Genomic DNA, 23,543 nt, shown 5'->3' on the forward strand with positions numbered 1-23,543 from the left:
TTTAGTTCTTCAGACATTTGTAGTTTGTGTTTTGAGTGCAGAGCTGCATGTGTAGTGTGGTGCTTTGAAAACAAGAGTTTGGTGTCATCTTCTGCAAGAATTAAATAAAATAAAATTCGAATACACAATCTCAGAACGTATTTCAAAACAAGCTAGAACTGTCTTCCAGTAGCTTTGCGTTGCTAGTCATTTTAAGCAAGTTAAAGTTTTGCCATTCTGTGTTTTGGCCACTAAACATACTGAAGGGGTAATACAGCTCATTGTCACAGATGGGTGGATGTGGTTGTAATTCATTCAGTTACACCTCAAGGGTGAGTTACTGGCAGAGGCCAGTTCCTCCGGTAGAAGACTAAATCATGGTTTTACGGAGATTTGGAAGCAATTGTGTATCTGACCTGTCGGTCACGAGCTATTGTGTTTCATGGGAAAACCTTAAAGAGGAGCGGGGAGATAAAATAATAAATAACTCGAAAAAATACACGGACTACGGTGCAAAATGTTGGATCAAGCCTATGCCTGTCTAACTTACAACGTTTCCAAACAGGTGTAAAAGTTCTATCGTCCCACCGCAGCTCTTTTCAGCGCTGTTTTGCTTATCACTGGCAAAATGTTAATAGCTCCAGCAAATTGGGTTTTAACTACTGCAATCATCAAGTGTACAAAAAAAAAGTACGTTTTTTCTACTCACTGGCTGTGTGTATTTTGCGAAGGGAAAGTCTCTGCTGTGTGTAGTTTTTTTTTTTGCAGACAGCAATGTTTGCTGTCAGAGGCACTGCCCCCCTCCCTTCACTCCCCCTTTTCCAGCAGTTGGTGCATTTGGAGTCTGATCGTGTGCAGGAAAAATCCGTGACATTTGAGGCGCTGGAGGGATTTAGTGAGCATGCTCGGTTGTTTGCCCGCTCAGATAGAGGAAGCTAGTTTACATACGAGTCATACCAAGCATAGCCTGCATGTCTGTGCAGTTAACTTGCAGCGGGCTGTGAGGAGAGCTGGCGCGTCTAGTCCTCTGTCAGTATTGAGTCTTCTAAGTATGAACAGCCCAGTTTTAAGAGTTTCTGGCCTGTGAGGAGACAGAAAAACAAAACAAAAAAATCTGTGAGCACAAATAGAACCATTTTTGCCACCTACAGAAAGCTTTGTGCCAGTTACTGTTTTTTTTTTACTTTAAATTTTGGATCTGAAAGGCTGGGGCCTTTCAGTTTTGGAGAGCGAGAGAGAGATTGGGGGGGTGGGGGGAAGAGAGAGAGAGAAAGCCAGCCAGCAGCTAGTCTGAAGCGCGCTATCTGGTAAAGCAAACAGCTGGCCTTTTTGCTACCCGGTAAATGCTACTAAAGAAAATGGACCTGTTGAACTATCAGTACTTGGACAAGATGAGCAACAATATTGGCATCCTTTGCTTTGAAGGTAAAACTCCAGCTTGTTGCAGTTTTTTTTTGCAATTCGTGAATACAATGTGTTAATTGCTTTTTAAAGTTTCTGAATGCAGAATGCCACTTTGTTACTTCCCCTTCTCCCTTTAGAATCAAATATTGTGGTCTGTTGCTTTTAACATTGTTAATTTTTGTTGAACTTGCTTGTCATTTTTTGGCTCGCCTTTGTTTGTGGGAAAAGCCGTGTCCTGTGCCTGCCCAAGGCTCCGAGATTGCAGCCGCGCTAACAAAGAAAACTTGCGGGCTGTCTGAGGAGCCATGTTGTACTTGCACAGTCTGAGTCTTTGTTTAGCTTATCATTTCCTGTATAGTTCTGAGAAAGTTTGACATTGAGGGATGTGCCTCTTCTCTCAAATGCTGGAAGAGATGATAGTTGAGCCAAAAAAAATCCTCTGTGCCCAGACTAATTGTAGCTTAGTTTTGTGTGTTTTTTTTAAATGCACACTGTATTTTGTAGTACTTAATGATCAAAGATGAACCACAGTGTCGCATTTGGGCTGCCTGTATTGTTAAACTTCATCTGTGTGCTGTTTTAAAGGAGTGATAATGGCTTGATTTTTAGATTCTAAAGCATTAGTGATTTAAAGTTGTTTAGCACAAGTATTTCATAAACCACATTTGGTACTGTACGTCTGTGTTACTAAATCAGTTCATATTTTTTGGACTTCATACATTAAAAATGTAAAGCAGAGTTAATTTCCTCTAAATATTATCTGTATGTTCAGATAATGTTGCAAACTCTTAAGCCATCTCGTGTTTATATACTAGCTTTACCAGTTTCAAGTTTTAAAGCAAATTCTGTTAATTAATTACTACTGTAACAGCCTGAACACAAATAAAAGTTTAAGACAAGTAGGCAACAAAGGAAAGCATTTCTGTTTTAAATGATTAACTTACAAGTAACATTTTTACTTTTTAAAAAAAAAAGTGACAGGAAGCTTTATTTCTTCCTTGGATGCATTTTGCCATTTAACTTCCCATTCAAGTTTTCAGTGGGTGAAGTTAGGCACCTAGTGGAGACAAAGGATTCATATTTTTCTATTTTTTTTTTTTTGTTTCTGTTTTGGACTTTACCAGCTTTGATTTCCCCTAATACTTTTTTTCAAAAATATATTATGGAAAATTTGGGGATTTTTGACAAAAACAGTACCCATAGTTCTTTGCAAGTATTACAACCATTTTTAAAAACATGGAAAAATACAAGGTAAACAAGTAAAGTAGTACTGTCAATCAGTCATGATGTTTTCCATCAGAATTCATTGTTATGAATAAAGTTTGCACAAAGGAAATGTTTCTATGTCTTTTTGTGAGATTTGACATAACATGGATGTTAAGTTTGGTCCAGCCTATTCTGGTGTTCATTATGATTTTATTCCTTTGTTATGATTGACAATTCCATTCTGGTTTTCACAGAATTTAGACATGCATGAAATTAGTGGAACATCAGCTAACCACATCTGTTTTCCAATTTTCAGCTTCTTGGGCATACTAATTCATTTTGAAATCATTAGAGTTTTAATGCAGCTCACTGATGCCAAACAAATTGCAGTTTGGCGAACTTGTTCTTGCAGATTCCTGGGAACTCTTGACTGTATGATTGGTCTTTGATCATTATTCAAAGTAAATTTTTAATGGAGAAAATCCGGCATTCATAATGCACAGATTTTATTCTTAATCTTTTATGAAATTTCCGAATGTGTGTTTCCACTTTTCTTTTCTCTCTACTAACTGCTTCGGTGTTAACAGCTGTTGTGACCTGGAAGCAATCCTGTTCAAACAGTAATTCAGCAATATTAATGCCAATGCCAGAGATCACTTTTGGTTTGGTCCACACATAATGGGCATAAAGAATCTTACATGTGTTGGCTTCTTCCTGATCTCCATTTTAACAGAAAAACTCAATTGTGCATTGGTAACTGCAATGCATAGCGTTAGAATTTTAATTGTATTTTTGGGCACAAATGTTTAAGAGTATATATTTTCAAAATGGGGAAAAATTATTTTTTAAAAACAAATTACTTTATCAATCACTGCATCCATTACTGCTGTCAAGCTCCATCATTGTAAACCAAGTTTTGTATGGAGCTTGCTCCTTATGAAAATTTCAGCTTCATATAGTTTCCTCTTTTTTTTTGTTTTATTTTGAATGCATTATTCTGTTATCTATGCAAGTGTCATTTCAATTGACAACCTGTAGAGATACAACGATAAAACATAGTTATTAAATGAATATACTTTGTTATTTATTGAAATACTTTGTGCTATTAACTGTACAAATTCAAACAGATTCTTACAACAACATTTTGTATATAACTGGCATTGAATCCTGCTGCAAGTCTGCAGTTCCTGGGTCCTGTTGGCAGGAAAAAGTCAGATAAAGTATAATATGGAGGCACTTTAACTGCTTTTTTTGCTTACATTGGTCAGTTGGAGTTTTCATTAATAGACATAAAAGGAAAATTAGTTGTGGGGCGTTAAAAATAAATTAAAATCAACAGATTTCTGTTCATTTTGATTTATTAAATAGGAATGGGTAAGTCCCAGAATTGGAGACCCAGAAAGAGAATTGTACTTGACCTGAGTTTCTGTGGATTTTGATTGACTGCTTGTTTTAACTCTGATATCGGGGATTCAGTGTGATCTGTGTGCTGAGAATGCAGGCATTCAAAAGCCCATTACAAAAGCTGAGCCAGCAGCACTGGGGTGAAAAGGCTATGTAGCAGAACCATTCTGTACCAGCTGCCTACTCTGGTGCACCGTGTCAAATGACGGACACTTGATACTTAGTGAATTTTGAGCTTCAACATCTGCATCTTATTTTTTCTGTGAAGATGGTGTTCGTTGAGCTCATTGAGTTTAGTGAAGATGGAATTTGTAAAATAATTCAAGCATAATGTGTACAGTAATAGATTCGTTGTTCCTTAACTAGCTGCTAATTTTATTTTGGACAATAGTGCACAGTGTCATTCCCAGTGGTGGGGCTCACATCCCTCGGTAGTGGTTCTCATTTGTTTAGTTTGAGTGTCCAGATGGCTAAAACAACAGGAGGTATCCTTTTGTGATATATGCTCCTTCTGTATTTCCTTGGCCTTGAACTGCGGTTACTAGGATGTAGAAACCAAACAATAAACAGTGAATTTTAGCAGCTGACCTTTGGGTATTTCCTGAACTTGGAACAGAACTGGAGCTCAAAGGCTGGCTCATTGAGCAGAAGAATTATTAATACTTTATCAATACAATAATTGATCAGCCTAAGTGAAAGTAACTGCTGATTTTAAGTGAGTGGTTTCGTTGTGCTTCACCACTTCAAATAGATGTTGGAAAACATATATCATTTCAAAAACCTTATGTGACGACAGGGGAAAATGAGTTTGGCTGAGTAAAAATGTACTGAGTATTCCAGAGCTGCTGGAAAGGGGTGAGAAAGACTCCTTTTTAAGAAGGAAGGATGGCCAAAAATATAGAGAAACATCTGTAACTGGAAGTCTGGTACATATTATAAAGCTGTAAACAATTTTCTGTTGGAGATTATAATTTGCCTTTTATTTTAATGTTCTGAAATGAAACATTCTGTTGAGCTACACAGACGGCATTATGTTTAGCCCATTGTCAGGACTCCAGCTTTCATTATAAAGTCATTTTATTAACAGTTGCTAAACTGAGATCATAATCAGTTGTATTAAATTCATGTTAACTCTTCGACCTGGTGATATGGTAATGGCTTGGATGCATGCAGAGGAGGTGTGAGAATGTTTTGAGAGAATTTTTTTATTTGGAAAAAGGTCAAACTAAAATTGACAGTTGAGCTTCACTTTCTGTCACGGTTAAGTAATTATATTTCTTCTGATGTGCTAGGATCTTGCTCAGTTTGTGGTTGGTGGAATTATTTTTGAACGCCAGTTCTGAATTGCAGCTTCAGGTCTGTTGAGTAAAATCTTAACCTGAATTACTAATCCAAGTCAGTTTTCACTTTACTCTTCCATCAAACTATCTGAAACAGACATGTTAATGTAACTTGATAAAATGTATAGGGGTGAAATGATAAAATCAGTGTATTTGCTGACTATCTGAATAATATTTACCTCTCAACCAACACCTAAACAGATTAATATAAAAGCAAAATACTGTGGATGCTGGAAATCTGAAATAAAAATGGAAAATGCTGGAAATACACAGCAGGTCTGGCAGGATCTGTGGAGAGAGAAACAGAATTAATGTTTCAAGTCTATGACCTTTCAGCGGAGTTCTTATGAAAGGTCACAGACCTGAAACATTAACTCTGTTTTTCTCTCCACAGATGCTGGCAGACCTGCTGTGTATTTCCAGCACTTTCTGGTTTTATATCTGAAAAAAAGATTATCTGGTCATTTATTCAATTGCTGCCTGTGAAACCTTGCTGTGGGCAAATTGGCTCTCATGTTTCCTACATTACAATAGTGACTACACTTCAAAAGTACTCCATTGGCAATAAAGAACTTTGGGTTGCCCTGAGGTTGTGAACAATGCTATCTAAATGCAAGATTTTTGTTGTTGTTGAAATCATAAAATTTGGAGTGATACATTTTTATATAACTATATAATTCTCATGTAGTTCATATACCTGTTTATTTTCTGGTTGGCTGCTACTTGAAAACACATTTTTTCTTTCTGTTTACTGCACATTATTTTGGCGGGAATCAAAATCCACTTAAGCCTGAGGGATCCTCTCCTGTAAAACTTGATCTGCAACTTTATGCAAACTGACTTGACAACTTTATGTTCACTGCTTCATCTCCCTGCAAAGGGATAAAAGGAGAGGTCATTTTTGGTGCTATCGGCAGTGATCTGAGCTGTGTTTTTCAGTTCCAAAAAAAACCTGGAACAGATTTAAATGGAGTAGACACAGGCAGAGTGGAAAGAAAGAGTGGTAGTGGAAACAACAGTATGCTTTGTTAAACTACAACTGAAATTAAGACTGAAAAATTACTCATGCATAAGTCTGTAGAATTTCCATCTGTTTTGCATGAAAACAATTTCTCATTATATTTTGATTTGAGACCAAATGCAGATATTACACTGCTCTTTGGTAGCTAAGCCAGGACTCACAGTTTAAGTGTGCTTTCTCATCAAGAAACTGGTTGAGAATGTGATTAAACTCAAATTCAGCAGCATTGTTTGTGGCAAAAAAAATTGAAGTAGCCAGATGGCCACTCTTAACCCTAAAATTGGCAACCAAGCAGCAGCCAAAAAAGGCCCTAGTGAAAACAATATCTAGCTGATCCATGTGAGTCCAAAACATCAACTGTTATTGAGTTTTGTGCTATTTGTATATAAATAATCCTTAGCTTATGAAGCAAATATCCCTTAACTTCATGTAGTCATTTCTAGTTATTTTTTTCATTCAAAACTTGTAACTCAATCTTTAAACAAAGGCATCTTGCATCTGCTTTTGAATATACAGAAAATCTCAGTTTTATTTTGCAATATAATGTGTACTTAAACATTAGATAATTCTATTTGATGGTGATGTTAACTTCATTACTTAATAATCATTGCCATCATATATATTTCAATAAATGTTTTATGGCTTTTCTATTTTTAAAATAATTGTACCCAGAGACACTGTTCCTTTTTATGTGGCAGTGTGACTGGTGGAGTGGTTCCCACACAGGAAAATGGGTCAGGATATACAACTTAGCAGCTGCAGATATAAATAGTTCTGAGCCAAATTATTCCATAAATTCCATGTACATTTTCAATTAAAATATCATACAATTTCTCATTGTGGGATAGAGTGAGTCTTGCGCATACGTTGCTTCTGTACAGATCCCTGGACATACTCCTCCTAGGACATCTGGTGTGCATTGCAGATATATTTTTTCCATTGCTTGCTGCGGTATCTTTGAAGGCTATCACAGTAACTGTGGTCTGCCCAGATTAAATCATATAGAACCGACTGAGAATCCTGACAGGCCCTTCCCCCACCCCTTGCTTTCCTTTTTCCTGCTGAACACAACCAAAATATTGGCTGCAGCTGAGGATGTGCAAATCTGCAGTGTTTATTAAAAATGGGATTTGGAAATAGTATTTTATGCATTACAATAATTTATAATGTGCCAGTGGAAGGAGGTCAGAAAAATGTGTTGTAGTGGACTTAATGCTTTACATACAGAAACATCGGGCATTTTGCATTGTATGGTGACAGTTGACGGTTAACTCACACTGAACCAAGAATTTAGCAAATCAAATTATTGCTGCAATTGATACCTTGCATGTATGTGTTTTGATTTGTTAGCACTGTTGATCTGCTAATGTAGGGCTGCTGACCTGTAGAGCTAGTGCCACATGTGGCAATCTCACTGTTGAAGTCCAGTTTGCACTTGTATTTCTTATTTGCTTTTTTAAAATTTTCTAGACTGGAGTGCTGAAATAGGTGATATATAGTTTTGTTGCTTCATTAGTTAGATAAATCGTCAGTCAGAACACTTGAGAGTTTTAGTGTCCACAGCTCGAGGTGTATAATAATTAATGAGGACATGGCTTAAGCTGAACCTTCAAGGCCCAGTGATGCTCAAGACGACAATAGTTTTGGCACCTCTGTACTAATATATTGAATGTTGAAAAAGCAAAAGCTGTTGGTTCTCATTTTGTATCACGCACTGTCTAGATTTTATCTCTTGTATCTTAACCAATTTTTACTTCCTATTTTGAGATTAATCATAACTCTTGCAAACATTTTGGTTCATGTGATTTAACCTCTGTAACCCGATTGTAACATTGCCTGTTCGTTTCTGAAGTTTCAGCAAGTCTTATTTTATTTTCATTTAATGCCTTGATAGGTCCTGTCTGGCACATTTTTATTTTTGTAGCTTTTTCGCATCTGTTGGCAGGGGGAGAACTTCCTTCCTGGGGAGCAGAAGTAACTTGGCAAACACCAGGTTAAAATTCCATGGGGAGGAGGGGTGGAAATTCTATACATAGCTGTTCAGCTGGGCAAGGGGAATACATGTAAATGAATTTTGTTGCCTCAAATGAATAAGCAGTCAGGAAGGAAAAATTGGAAATGTATCAAAATGTTGCCTGGTAATGAGACTGATGACTCGTAAAAAGTCACATGAATATCCTGCATGTGGAATGCCTAGTATCTGGTTCTCGAAGACAAAAACGAAATTAAATGTATTCAAACTGCTGCTGAGGCTTTTTTTTTTAAGTCTAGGTTTATCGAAGTGTTTCTTGCCAAAATTATGATGTCATTTTGGTTGCCATGGAGTGTGGTTAGACTGGAGGAGACAACCCAGCCAGTAAAATAGGACATTTGTTTGGTGAACTGCACTGTGGTTTCCCTTCACTGACTGAGTGCAATGGGGAGAACTATTGACAATAAATCTCTTAAATGTTCAGTTCGTCGTTTTTTTTTGTAGTTTGAGGAAGAGGTGTGGGCCTTGTAGCAGACCTGGGTGCATGCTCTTATTTTTCCCATGTAGGCAGGGTGTGAGAGTCTGTTTGGAGTTTGGTTTTTATGCCTACGTATATATACAGTAGAACATTAACAGTGTCCAATAAACTCGTAAAGTTTAGTTTGGCAAGCTGCTTTTTCCTTTGCCACAGCCCTTGCTGTACGGAAAGAAAAACAAAATTTCCCACAGCAGCAAGTAAAGCAAAGTAGCAAGTTTTATACAAAAATAGAGGGTTTAGTTACTCTTTTGTCGTACATTGAGTCACATTCAGTGACTAAGATCTTGATTGAAATGCAATGTACATTACTGAACTGTTAAACATGCTGCATTTTTAGCTCCTCACCCTATACAAGCATCTTGTTAAACAGCTAGATTGTATTTACAACCTGCTGTAGGAAGGATGGTGTTTGAGAGGAATAACATTTTTTTTTAAATTTACTCCATAGGTGAAGCTGCACTAAGGAGTGACGGTAGGATGCAGTCAATCCCAGTGTCCTCTGCACTCACCAACCATCGCACAGGACCTCCACCCATTAGCCCCAACAAGAGGAAGTTCAGTGGGGACCAGGGCGGAGATGATATGGAAAGTGAGAATGAACATGCCTCTAAAACAAGCAGGTTATATGTTCAAGTGTGAGTATTTCTTGACTAGAAGCATTCCGTATTCTGGAAACTAGGAGCTCTTGAGCTACATCAGTTATAAAAGATGGAACTGGTTGCAGTGGCTTAATCAACCTGAATGAAGAGCAGATTCAACAACAGTTAGGAGCTACATTTTTAGTAAAGCCTGTCCTTGAACTCTAGTATCTACACACATTTTTATTAGGTCTGTCTGCTGATTTTACTGAGTAAAAGTTTGAACAGGGAAATGGCATGGAGCCATTGTCTGTCCATAAACTGTAGTCCGTCATGTCTAAAAAAGGGTGTAGTGCATTCAAATTCTCAATCTGCCAAAATCTTTGCCTCTAAGGTTGCTCTTTTATTCTTCTAGTGTAAAACAGAATTCTATAATATACCCGTTATTTGAGAGGTGGGGGGGGGGGGGGGGGTGGGGGATGCGGAGGGATATGAAACATGTTATCCTTTGATATCTCTGTTTATCCACTATTTCCCAACAGTTTATTTCCTCCTCAGTCTTTCATAAATGTTTTGTGCACACTTTATTTTCTTTCAGTCTGTGTAGTAATGCTAATGTATACCATACTCCTCCTTTCTCCCAGTTTGCATCATGGCTTTACATGCACTATGACTTCTTTTTCAGCTTGTCACATATTGATGGGTTATACTCCTATTGTAGAATTTAATCCTTGCCTCCCCAGCCTGTCACATGGCATTGCTTTATGGATGCTTGATTTCCTTTCATTCTGTTTTGTACAGCAGAGTCTTTCCCTCCCCACTGTTAGTATGCAGCATTGTGATTCTTTATATCTACACTGTACAGCTCTCCTTTGTGTCACACAACTTGATCCATGCTACAGCCATGGTGTTCAGTATTCACCTTTTCCACCACTGGTAAACTGTCCTTGCAGCATTACTATCTACAGGGTACACTGCTACAATTCACCCAGTACTTGAACAGCACGTCCCAACCCTTCGATCCCTACCCAATGAGTTCGATGAGCAGCAATGCCATAGGAACACCATCCAGTTCCCCTCCATGTCTCTCACCATCCTGACTTGGCTACTTACTGCTTCTCCTTCATCTCTGCTAGCCACAAATCATGAACTTCCCTACCGAACAGTAATCTGGAAGGACCATCACACTAACTGCAGCATCTTAAAAGACCACTACCCTTCTCCTACATTTGGAGAACAAAATAAATCAAAAAATACATGCAATACAAGTTTCCCTTGTGTCGCATCTTAATCAGGCACTAGACAACTCCAACAGTTCCTCGTTCCCCCCCTCCCCCACCAATTCCTCAGGAGTTTTGTATGGTAAAGTTTGATTTACTGGAAAATTCAAGATTCTGCAAATCTACCTTAGAATATGAATAATTTAGCTTTTATGTGCCTAAAACTGTTACTTGTACGTTAACTGGAATAAATTGTTCTAAAAGATACATTTGTTATAGTCAAGGTACCAGTTATTAGGATCTGAAAACTCAATTCAAGAAAATGGAGAGTTTTTCTTTCTTGTGCTCAGTGTTAAAATGTAGCACTCAGCTAGCCAATGAATGGAATTTTGTACACATGGTTTTATACATTGCTTTATATAGAAAAAGAAGCATTCAGAGATTTTTAATACTCTTAATACTCTCGTGCAATAAGAGATACATTTTTATTTGTTTTTCTAATTTTTTAAGTCTGATTTTCATCCTCTGTCACCCAATCCTGGCTTATTCTCCATGAATCCGAGCAGTTGTTGGCAATTTTCCAAAGTGTCTCCATTATTCATGTATCTGGTTATACTGTGAGGCTTTTTAGCCTTTGGGTATGCCAGGGGAAGTACTGTAGACCAGTCATATCCTTGTCTGACATTGAGAGAATTTCTCTGTTGATTAAGAAGTTAATGAAACCTTTGGCTCAGTGGAATTGCAGCAGTGCACCTTGTAGGTAGTAAATGCTGCAAGCACAGTAGTATAGCACTGCACCATTCAGATTAAAAAGAATTTGAGTTGAATCCCTGATCTGCACTGAACTTGTCAGTCGAAGCTTGATAGTGCTCATTTGGCATTAGTGTTTCAGGACTAAATAGGGGAAAAATCAACACAGGTTCCAGATCACCACACCAGTAACCCTTGGTGGAAGTACATGTTTGTGATGTGATTGCCCCAACAGTTACTAAAGCAAATAATAGCCACTGCATACAGTTCCACAGGTGGCCACAGCAAGCCTCTGGTACCCTAGTCCCACTATGAGCCCAACCTCTGAGGCATAAGAAGTGAAAGTTTGTAGGAGAGTAAAATGAACTGGACTTTTAAAAAAAAAAAAATTATGCTGTAAGTACTGATGCTGCTTTCGCCAAGTCTAGATTTCAATTCATAATGTAGATGGTGAAAGTACTGATATTCCTTTGTAAATACTGTACTACTGTTTACAACTCAAGTACAGAGCTCGTTTTAATGCAGATGTTTTTTCTGAATAATCCTATTCACTAGGCTAACTGTTTTCACTATATCTTGTCTTTGGAAGTGTAACAGCTAAAATCACTTAACTGTTAAATTTCTTACTAAGCAAGTTTTCAGTATATGACTGCCAGTTTAATCTGTAATCCTGGGGAATTATACCCTGTGTACTTTATTACTCCTGTTAACATTCAAATACATAGAAGTTCTGCTTGTAGAGTGGCTAGTATAAGCTTTCCAAATGGTCCAAGCTGATGTGTACACAGCCCAGAATGAGACTGAACCATACAAGCCTGGAAAGTCTTGCGATCAATCCCTAATATGCGTTGGGTCAGCTGAAAATCGTTGAGTGGTGGTAATGGCATGCAGTTGAATTGGGTTAAATCTCTCTGGCTTCAAAGGTTGGGGGGGAGGGGGGGCGATGGTGGAATTCATTATTTCCACTGACTCCCTGTGTTTGTGTGAGGAAAACATCAGTCTTGGTTGTGATATCCACTTGGGTGGGATATCCTGCTGTCGCTCACTATCAGATACCAAGGCTGCATTTGTCCATGGGGTATGTTTTTTAAAAATTATTATTCATTGGGGCGTCACTGGCCAGGCCAGCATTTATTGCCCATCCCTAATTGCCCTTGAGATGGTGGTGGTAAGCTGCCTTCTTGAACGGCTGCAGTCCGTATTGACTCCGTAGCAGTTAGATACAACTGAGTGGATTGCTGGGCCATTTCAGAGGGCATTTAAGAGTCAACCACATTGACTATGGGCCTGGAGTCACATGGAGGCCAACAATGATTTCATAGCCATCATTAGACTAGCTTTTAATTCCAGATTTATTAATTGAATCCCATGGTGGGATTCGAACCCATGCCCCCAATACCCTGGGTCACTAGTCCAGTGACAATACCACTACGCCACTGCCTCCTCATCAAAATTTGGTACCTTTTTAGGAGATTGAGATAGAGAAAAGCAAATAAAAACAAGAAATGCTGGAACCACTCAGCAGCATCTGTGAAAAGAGAAGCAGAGTTAACGTTTCGGGTCAGTGACTAGTAGTTCCGAAGAAGGGTCACTGACCTGAAACGTTAACTCTGCTTCTCTTTCCACAGATGCTGCCAGACCTGCTGAGTGGTTCCAGCATTTCTTGTTTTTATTTCAGATTTCCAGCATCCGCAGTATTTTGCTTTTATTTTAGAGAAAAACGTTTTTTTTTCATGGCTCCCTAATAATAAGCTCTTGACTAAATAATGTCGATGGATTTCAATTTAGCAAAACAACACCGGCATGGAATAAGGTTTTTACTAAATCTGATGTCTGGGACTGCTTCTTTTGTAACTTCTTTTGAAATATTAATGAAACGGGTATTATGAGATAAAAAGATGTGGGTTTTCCACTTGATGAAGGTGTCGCCAGTACTCAAGTTGTCAATTAATAGATAGGGAAAGTCAGTGGCAAGTTACTGCAAGTCATGTTGCAGTTGATTTGCACTAAGGAATTGATAATGGTGTAGTAGCACTCTACCTACCTATCCTCCCTCTTGGTTTGGGAGTCCAGGGGACATGGCTAAAAGATAACTTGAAGTGGTGGTGAGGGGCTGGAGTTAATCACAAATATTTATGAAAGAATTGCATTCTTATAGGTGCAACTGAAGAAATTCCTTGTACATGAAGTCTACAATTGTTGATTAGGTTGTGCGCATAATATCTTTAAATTGGTTTAGCTTTGCCTGCTGCAAATCTTCCTGCTTCCTAAAGAATATAAATTTATGTGCAAAATGTAGGGTGTCACACCCATAATCTCTAGCAAACTGCTTCAGTGATAGAATAAATGTAAACAGAATGTAAATTGTAGTCCCAGGAGCTTCTATTAGCATGTTAGCTGAGCCATTCAGACTAGGAATGTCTCAGGTTCAGTCTGCTGTTCTATGCTGATTGCTGGAGAGTAGAGGCAGCAGACTGTAGATTCCTCTTCCCTGCATGAAAAAAACAATCTGTTGAAAAAATTTTGGCACCAAGAGCAGGCATTGAGCTAGCTCCATTTATCATATGAACTTGCATCATGATACAAGTACATTGACACGCTGAACTGCATTTACAAGTAAGACTAGTGAGGTTTGCACTCCACAGTGGTTTGGGAGACGAGGAAAAAAATGGTCTTCACTGCAGTCAGGACGCCACACTTGATAGCTGTTATATTTGGTAGTGCCATTGACTGTGCAAGTATCTGGGTCAGAATTCTACTAGTAATATAATGTAAAAGTACCTGATTGAATGAATGAATGAATGAATGAATGAAAATAGCCTCAAATTAAGAGTCTGTGGCTTTAAACAAATACTAACTAGTGTTTTCAGTAGTTTGTGATATAACCCAAGGGTTAGGTGGCTATAAACAACTCAACCTCATGGTTTAATATCATCTAAATATCGTTGGGGTGATGTGTAATAAATATCTCCCAAATGTCCATTCTTTTCTACTTCAACCTCACCGTCTTGGATATTTTAACATTCACCATAGCAGGAAATGCAGAAGTTTTCCTCTTGTTTGGATACTTTTTTGGTCAATCATAACCACTTTCTTGTTAATTTTAAGGAGTTCATAATGTGACCAGAGTCTGTGTCTTGTCAACTATAAAGAAATTTAACTCAACACCATATCATTATCCCCAGCCCTTGTAAAATCAACACCAATCTGAGCAGTCTAAAGACACACCATAGGACATTGTCATGTGACTTTATAAGTTTATAACTGTAAATTTTGCAGTCAAATCCTTGCTTTAATATGTAAATACTGACTGGTCAGTCCCTTTTGAGCAGATGCAGCCTGTCTCTGTTTTCTGTGTGGATCTGTTTTCAACAGAAAGAATATGCGATCAGAGGCAGTTCTTTTGTGTGGGGTGGGGGGGGGGGGGGTGGAAATCAGCTGAATGACTTGCAACATTTTTCTTGAAGTTGAGCATTCATTTCTTTTTTTTGTTATTTCTGCATATCTTATAGTTTCTTTGAACCCTGAAGGGTGCTGACAGTTTTAGCCCTTCAACAGTTGGATGAGCCTATATCATTTGTTACCCCTCCTATGTTGTCACTCAACATAAAGATTTTAGCATTGCAGATGCTATGTTTGAGCTCTGTCTACAATTTGGGTTAAAAATCAGACTTGAGACACAAAATGTAAAATGGAAGAATCATCAACCTAAAAAGAACTCTCAAACTATATTGTCTACATTAGCAGTCACTATAGTGCAAGAAAGTTATTCATTGTGTGATGTACTTTGAGAATTTACAAAGTGCTAAGCAGGATCCAAATACAAGTATAATGATTACATTTATTATACTTGGTGCTGTAGACCTAAAATATATATTCTGGCTGAAAATGATGGCATAATATATTTAGGAAAATATGGCTGCTGGGTTTATGAAAATGTTTTTGAAAATGATTACTCTGGTTTCAAATAGTATTGTCGACTTCTCTTTTGAAGACATTTGGAAAGTACAGAAATTTGTAATGTAAGTGTTCAGATCCTGGCTATGAATATTATAGAATAAATTTTCCATTAGCTTACTAGCCTGTCAAATTGGGAGTGGACATCTGATGATGCCCAGATTTCAAGAATCCCATAGAATATTCTGGTTGTATTTTATTTACCAGAATGGCATGCCCCTCCCTTCCCTCCCTTGAGTCCAAGAAGTGCAGACTTGCATGCGTATACCACAAAACCAGTTTAGCAATTCACAGTCAGATCTGGCTGGACCACATCAAGCAATATCGGGTCATGATCTCCTCTGCCAAAATTGTTCAGTACTTCAGGATCATCCCGGAATGCAAAGATTACCACCCCCCGTTTCTTTTCTCCACTACTGTCTCCATAAATCCCCTCCCTTGCCCCTACCACCCTCCCCTCCAATAAGAAGACCAAGGAGCTCATAGACTTCTTTATCACAATGAGTAAGACCATCCGTTCAACTATTCTGTCACATTCTCCCCCTCCCATTGCCCACAAAGTTAAGGGTATCCTAATGCAGAATTTGCATCTTTCTGCAGTTTCTCACTGATCTCCCCTCGAGCCTTCTCCAAACTCATTTTGTTTCTGAGATCTATTTCCTGCTCTTTTAACCCTATTCCCACTAAACTACTGACTACCCAGCTTCCCTTCCTGGCCTCCATCATACCTGATACTGTAAATGGTTCCCACTCTTCCGGTATTGCCCTTGAATGTGCTGTCGCTTCCCAAATCTGTGCCCATCTTTCCTGTGACTTCACATTTGAACATCTCCAATCAGATATCCACCCCTGCCACAGCATTGAACCAGCCCTAATCAAAGTGACAAGTGTCATTCTCTGTGACTGTGGCCATGATGCAGTAAACCTCCTCATTCATCTTGACCTACTTGCAGCCTTTCTCACATTTGACCATGTCATCCTCCCCCAATGCTTTTCACCTATTATCCAGCTGGGTGGGATTGCTCTTGCCTTGTTGCACTCTTACTTATCCAGTCATAGCCAGAGAATTTCTTGCAATGGATTATCTTCTTGTCCCCTTCTATTTCTCATTTACTTGCTGCCCATTGGCGACAATATCTGAGGACTTGGTGTCGGGTTCCACATGTAGGCTGATGACACCCAGTTCTACAACACCACCGCCTCTCTTGACACCTACACAGCTCTTGTATTGTCGAACTGCTTGTCCAATATAGAGTTCTGGATAAGCTGCAGTTTCCTTCAATTAAACCATTTGGAAGACGAAAGTCATTGTCACTGTCTCCATGGCATCCTATGACCCATATCCTCTCCTTCACAAAGACTGCCTTTTTCCATCTCTGTCATATTGCACATCACCCTTGCCTTGGCTAAAACTCCGATCGATACTTTGTTACCTCCAGACTTGATTATTCCCATAATATCCTTGCTGGCCTCCCAGCTTCTACCCTCCATAAACTTGAACAAATCCAAAAAGCTGCACGCATTCTAACCTGCATCAAGTTCCACTAAACATCACTCCTATGCTCACTGACTTAGATTGACTCCCAGATCACTAATGCCTCCATTTTAAGATTCTCATCTTCATGCTCGAATTTCTCCATGGCCTCACCCCCTCCCTTTGTAATGTGCTCCAACTGTACAACCCTTCAAGAACACTGCATTTCTCTCAACTCTGGTCTGTTGTGAAATCCTTGCTCTCTTTGCTGCATGTCTTCATCCATCTAGTCCCTAAGCACTGGAATTCTAACCCTAAACCTCTGTCTCTCTACCTCTCTCCTGCTTTATGGCAATCCTCCTCGGTCTCCATTGAATCCTTTTATTGGAGATTGTATAGTACTTGAAATGCTAAATTGAGGGGAGGGAATTGAGGAGGAAGAGAGGAAAATTATATCCAAGGGGTTTGGAAAATGCATTAGAATGTTTTCAATTAATGAAATGGTGAATGTTGGAAAACTGTTTGTGGTATGGGCTAATATTTCTGACTTTAGATGTGCTATACCACCCTTTAATTTTGATAGGTGGAAAATACCAAAGTGTTCCCAGAGTTTGGGTTACATCTGATTAAAATTTATGTTGCTGTAAAATAGCAAATTTTCAGATGGCTGTTCATAACAGGGTAATATGAGAACAATAACTAGCCTTATCAGTTCTTAGTGTGTGAGTGGATGTGCATGTATGTATATGTGTATCTGTGTATTAATATGTGTGTGTGCATAGAGAGGAAAAGCTTTTGAGATTTTTTTTTCTTTCTCTGTTCCCATGACCATGAATGTCATAAAGTTGAAACAGATTTCCCTTATTCCTGACTAGACAAAATGATCACAGCACATTGCCAGCAGAGGCAGTATGCATTCCTGATCACTACTTACAGTACTTAGATTTAGAGCTTAACTGAAATAGTCTACATTCCTTGCATTCCAGTTCCATTTAGAATGTGGTGTGTAGTCATAAAGCATATACAGATCTTTAATGTTTAGTAAGCCTTGATGGATAGCCAGTTTATTCTGCAGGCTGCATCACTGTATTTTATCAGCTTAATAGGCTAAGTGCATGAATGGTATAAAAATGGATCAGTATCTAGCTTGTAGAACAGTTTTTTCAACCTGATCAAAATATTTAGTAATGTGCCAATTCAACCAAGTGCTAAAGGCATGATGTGTTGCCAGATTGTTTGGAGATTTTTGGTGCTGCGTCTGGTTCTGGGAGCTGTGCAGCTGCAGATGATTTTTGTGTGATGGGAAGCATATCTAGGATTCTGAGATGCATACCTCCCTTTGTTTGCATTAAGACTTTTTGCAACAGCCTCAACACTCTAGTCTCCCAGCCCCTTCCCCTCAGCCATTTGTGGTGATCTGTTGATCCTCTATTCCATTGTGATTGTGACTTTCTGACCTGTCTATTGTGTCTGTCTCAATGGAACAATATTGACCCGTGGTTGATGAGGTCACTGTGGGGGGGAGGGAGGGGGGGGGCGGTGGGGGGAGTAGTAGAGGGAGAGGAGGAAATTTGGAGTTTGTGAGCATGAGCAGCCAGTGATTTTGTATTTCTGGCTGTATTGGGATTGAAATTTGCCATAGCTGATTCATTTATTCTGCTTGACACAATTCATACCAGCAAACCCAAGTAATTAGATGCATTTAAAAAAAAAGATGCAGATGAGCTTGCGATTGGGACAAAAACGTGGGTGTTGCCCACAAAATGAAGGTGATTTGGGAGATTAAAAGTGATATACTTCGACAACTGTAATAAAAATGTGTTGTTATGAAAGGAAACTCAACTGCATTTAAATGTCTTTATAGGGGAAGAATTTGAAAGAATGCAATTCCATTCACAACAATCTGTTTCCTTTTTATGATACAGTATGGTAACACAACAAGATTTATGTATGACTTACAAGTGGGTGGTGACATAATGCAACATATTTTCTGACATTGAAGTAGAGAATAACAATAGAAGTTTTTGTAACTGCCTTGGTTCACAAAACAAGATGTCCCATCTCATTTATAAAATGTAGTTAATAAAGCAAGTGCACGGATATGAATTTACCTGATCAATTTCATACCCAGCTCTTGAAATATCATACAGGATGAATATTATGTAAGCAATTTTTATTTGTATTAGTTGTACAGAAGGAACTAACTTTGCATACTTACTTCACTGATTCATTTTGGCAGTTGTAGTCTCTCTCCCAAAAATCCATGGTGGCAGGAACCAATATAGCGTCATTGGAAATGTGGAGTGCCGGTAACTGTGTGTCTACAGTGCAACAAAGGTGGCATTCTATCCTTGCGCTTACCCACTAGCTGAATGAGCAGTATGCTCCTGGTAACTCCTGAAGACAGTTTTTGCTAGAAAGTTTAACCAGTAAGGAATCTTAGCAAATATGGAGTGAGGAAAAGGTTTTTTTTTTCATCCCACAGGTGGAAAAAACATGGCTGAGTGATGATGGTGCTTGCTATATGTACTAGTAAGCAAACTTATAACATAAATTTTGACTGTTGTGACTTGGAGTGTGCTAAAATCAATGTGCTTCTGGGCCTTTTCAGAATTCCCATTAGTTGCAACATGAGAACTAAGGTTTTATGCTTGCCATAAAGCAAGAGAGCTGGGATTTTTCTTTCGTATGCCATTTTATATTTGTGTGTTTCCTCATTTATTTCCAGTTTACTAACATGTACTGTACTAATGCAACTGTGGGATGATTCGGTTGTCCTTTATGAAATCAACTAATTGGAATGCAGTGTGCTAAATGAAGATTTAACTGTTTATTTTCACACATCTGGCTCATCAAGAAGTAAAACTATTTGTGTATTCGATGGACATAATCTGTTCTTATTTCAGAAGGAAGCTTCATCTTGTTTTGTGCTAGTATTATGACATGTTTTTCACAATGTCAGCTGAAAATAATGTCTTGCATCAGACTGTACAGAGGGTCACAATCATGTTCAAATAGCTGCATTTAAGATAAAGAAAAACGGAAACACCCCTGCAATTTAATACCAGTAAAAACGGATGGTATGTAATTACTTCCAGAGCTCTTTCTTTCGTTCAAACCTCCTAAGCTCCTGCAGAATACAGCTTTCAGTAAACTTCTGGCTTTCATAACTCACTTTGGCCCATGCACTAAAAGCTGGTCTGTGTAAACCATTGCAAACTTGTGGATGTGATCCAAAACCAGATAACCTGCAAAAAGTCCACAGGCTTGATTAGGTGCAGGAAAGTAAATCAAAGCATAGCCTTTCAAAACAAAACACTGCTTTTATATATTTTAAGTTAACAGTACAAAACTATGTTCTCATTTGTTTTTGTCCTTGTACCACTGTTTGACCCAATTTAGATTATTAAATATGTCACAAGATCAGAGGATAGGTTTGGTTGAAGATCCTTCAGCTCATTTGATTTTATCCTTCCTGAATACCAACACTTAACATTTTCCCATTTCAGCACCCATTTGTTTCTTAACTAAGTCCCATGTCCTGGCCACAGACTCCTTCCTGTCAGTCTGTTCAAATTGTTCATCACCCTTTGTTATGTCATGCTAGGCCCCCACCTGCCAAGAATGAGGCTCATTAATTTTGTCATGAACGTTGATTTTAAACTGTTACTGAAGTGAAGAAAGGACTTGTTAAACAGATCAGCCGTGGCTGGACAAGATATTTGCATGTTAACAGATGGTGATTGGAAGGACAAAGGACCATTCCCTGACACATTCAACCCAAAGTGGACCTGATCACCAGGTATTGTATGCAAGAGGAGCATTCCAGAGACTGCTGAGGTGATACAATCCAAGACGTGGTCAGACCAGTTAGTCACATGACTAACCTGCTTGCCAGCCCGGTGTTTTCTGAATTGTACATACAGTTTGAACTCGGAGTGTCTGTTTGCTCCTGGACTGAGAAGATCTCTCCTGTCTGTTTCCATCTCTTTCGGACAAGCCTCTGAATCCACTGAAGATACATGAACCCCCAAGAGAGAAAAGTCTCCTACAGCGAGCAAAGTTTAAGAAGAATACTGGGTCCCAACACAAAGCAAGATCTACCTACAATCAAGGACTCTACAGTGAGCTCGAAGAACAGTAACAAAAACTCTTCAGATATTGCGTCAAATCTTTCCACTTTTTTTTTTCTCTTTTCTGCCTCTATTTGCATGTGTGTAGCGCGTATGCATGCTAGCATGGGTGCGTCCTGTATCTGTAGGCGTTAACTGAATTCGAGTTTCAGTTTAATAAATTTCAACTTTTTTTTCTTTAAATCTAAGGAAGCCTGTTTTTGCTGGTTTCTTTGCCTTATAATTGAACAAGGATTCACCAAGGGGGAGCTAAGAACACGGTGTGTTTAAAATTAAACTCTGTTACAGTAAGACCAGGTGAAGACTGAGAGGGACCCCTGGGCACCTTTCTCACCTCGTCTTAACAGTGTGGAGAAGTACTTCTTTTTGTCTGTCCTAAACTCTTGTTTGTAATTTGAAACCAGTCACCTCTTGTCCTTGCTCTGGCAAAGAACCAGGATAAACACAATGGATTAAATGGCCTCCTTCTGTACTGTAAACTTCTATGGTTCCATGTTGGCTTTGTTCGTTTGACAGTATTAAACTCTGGTTATTTTTCCACCAAGAATGCCTAATTTCACCTCCGTGACGTCTCTGCCTCAGCTTATCTGCTGAAACTCTCATCAGTGCTGTTGTTACGATTAGACTCGACTATTCCAGTGCTCTTTTGGCTGGCCCTTCCACCCTCTCTAAACTTGAGCTCATCCAAAACTTTGCTGCCCAGATCCTAACTTGTACCAAGTCTCGTTCACCCCTGTGCTCACTGACCTACATTAGCTCCTGGTGCAACAGTGCCTCGATTTTAAAATTCTCATCCTTGTTATCAAATCCCTCCATGGCCTTGCGCCTCCCTATCACTATAATCTCCTACATTCCTTCAACATCTCTGGACTCCTCCAATTCTGGAATTTTGTGCTTTTCTCATTTTCTTTGCTACACCATTGGCACCTGTGCCTTCAGCTGTTCAGTCCTACTGCCTGAAATTCCCTCCTTAAACCTCTGTCTCTCTACCTCTCCTCATTTAAGATGCTCCTTAAACCTTACCTCTTTAACAAAGCTTTTGGTGTAATATATCTCATTATGTGGCTCAGTGCCGCATATTATTTGATCGCTCCTGTGAAGCAGCTTGGGGCATTTTACTATGTTTTGTATGTCACATGACCAGAGCACCATATACCTTCTGTAGATTTGAACTGCTAATGCTATTTAAGTTTGTTGGGTAAGCCAACTGGATTTCTAGATCTAATTTATTTCCCACTTGGCAAGTTTCAGACATTGAGAGTATATGTGCCTAGCATTTTAACTTCCAGTTTGTATTACCTTGTGCAATTACATATTAAACTTAATTCGTTACTGATCAGCCTAGATGCATATATTATTCAATTTTAAGTAAGATCTTGGCTGCTTCTTTAGAGTCCAAGGTCCCTTCAAGTATGATATCTCCAAATAGAACCACCTTGCACTGAGATTATGAATTCAGGTCATTTATGTAGTGTAGTCATAGGTATGTTGCAGCTTGATAAGTTTATTTTAAAAACGCACTTGTAAAATACTAAAACCTGATTTACATGATCAGTTCATGGCAAGGTGAATCTAACATGGATCCAACTCTGCTGCAAATTTTATGGTGTAAAGAACAGATTGTACTCTAAGTGAAGACTGATATATATAGATTTCTATTTCTGTGGTTGGTGGTGATGAATAAAATGGGTTCTTAAATATAATTTAACCATCTGAACAGAAATGATTTATGTAAGTCTGTATCTGACACAAATGGAACTTGAGCAGCAGCTTAATCACAATGTTCTAATATCTAGGATACTAGAAATGTCTGAAGTAAAGAACCATAATCTTAACATAGGCTGGGGAAAATCATCTTCCCACCCCTACAAACACCAATTTTTTTCCACCTGCCCTTCCCCAAGTGTGGTGACTATGCTGTGGTTCTGTTTCAAGGTTGATGCCAACTTTTATGCAGTTCAGGTGAGGTACTTTTCTTCATATGAGCCCTGATAGGGGAACATTGAAAATGGAAGCACATTCAATTTTATTTTTACTCCTTAGCAATGTAATACCAATTTGGGACTGGAGCAATTATTTTTATAACTAGCACTAATAGGACTGACCCTAATATACTGGAGAGGTGAATTCACTTTATTGTTTGGAACAATTGTACGATGAAAAACAAAATACGCCCACTTTAATTTTAAATTAGTTTAATTCCCCACATGCATGAAAGATACACTGTCAGGACTGGTAACATGAGAATTTGACTATTATCTTTCTGGCAGGTCTTTCCTTAAGGAAATTTCCCCCTCCCCCTGCCCCCTCTCGGCCATTCCCAACAGACCCAGTGAATCTTGTTATCAAAACCCTCTGCTATCACTCACTTTTTCCAGGTCCCTTGACAAAAAAAAAACCTCTGTGAAAGGGAATATATCTAGTACATAAATTGTGTTTTAAAACATTCAGCAAAGGGCTTGGGATGACCTGTGCAGCATGGGTTTCTTGTTTGTCGGCTGGAGCCATTTTCTCATTTTCACAGTTCAGCTGAAAACAAAGGCCTCCTTATCCTTTTCAGTGAGCTG

General features: G+C 38.7%; 1 protein-coding gene across 4 annotated transcripts in view; it reads left to right on the forward strand.

The window, feature by feature from the left end:
* The window catches only part of vgll4b (vestigial-like family member 4b), a 122,491-nt gene that overhangs the window by 73,598 nt on the left and 25,350 nt on the right, over positions 1-23,543 (forward strand). For 3 of the 4 annotated variants that reach the window (XM_068051840.1, XM_068051842.1, XM_068051843.1), the window contains one exon: positions 9,313-9,499. In XM_068051840.1, coding sequence (XP_067907941.1) covers positions 9,313-9,499 — 187 coding nt within the window. Of the gene's footprint in view, positions 1-738; positions 1,405-9,312; positions 9,500-23,543 lie in introns of those variants that run through there. The other variant, XM_068051841.1, reaches the window with a different exon arrangement.

Source organism: Heterodontus francisci, chromosome 19, assembly GCF_036365525.1.
Source record: "Heterodontus francisci isolate sHetFra1 chromosome 19, sHetFra1.hap1, whole genome shotgun sequence".
In the NCBI taxonomy this organism is placed as follows: domain Eukaryota; kingdom Metazoa; phylum Chordata; class Chondrichthyes; order Heterodontiformes; family Heterodontidae; genus Heterodontus; species Heterodontus francisci.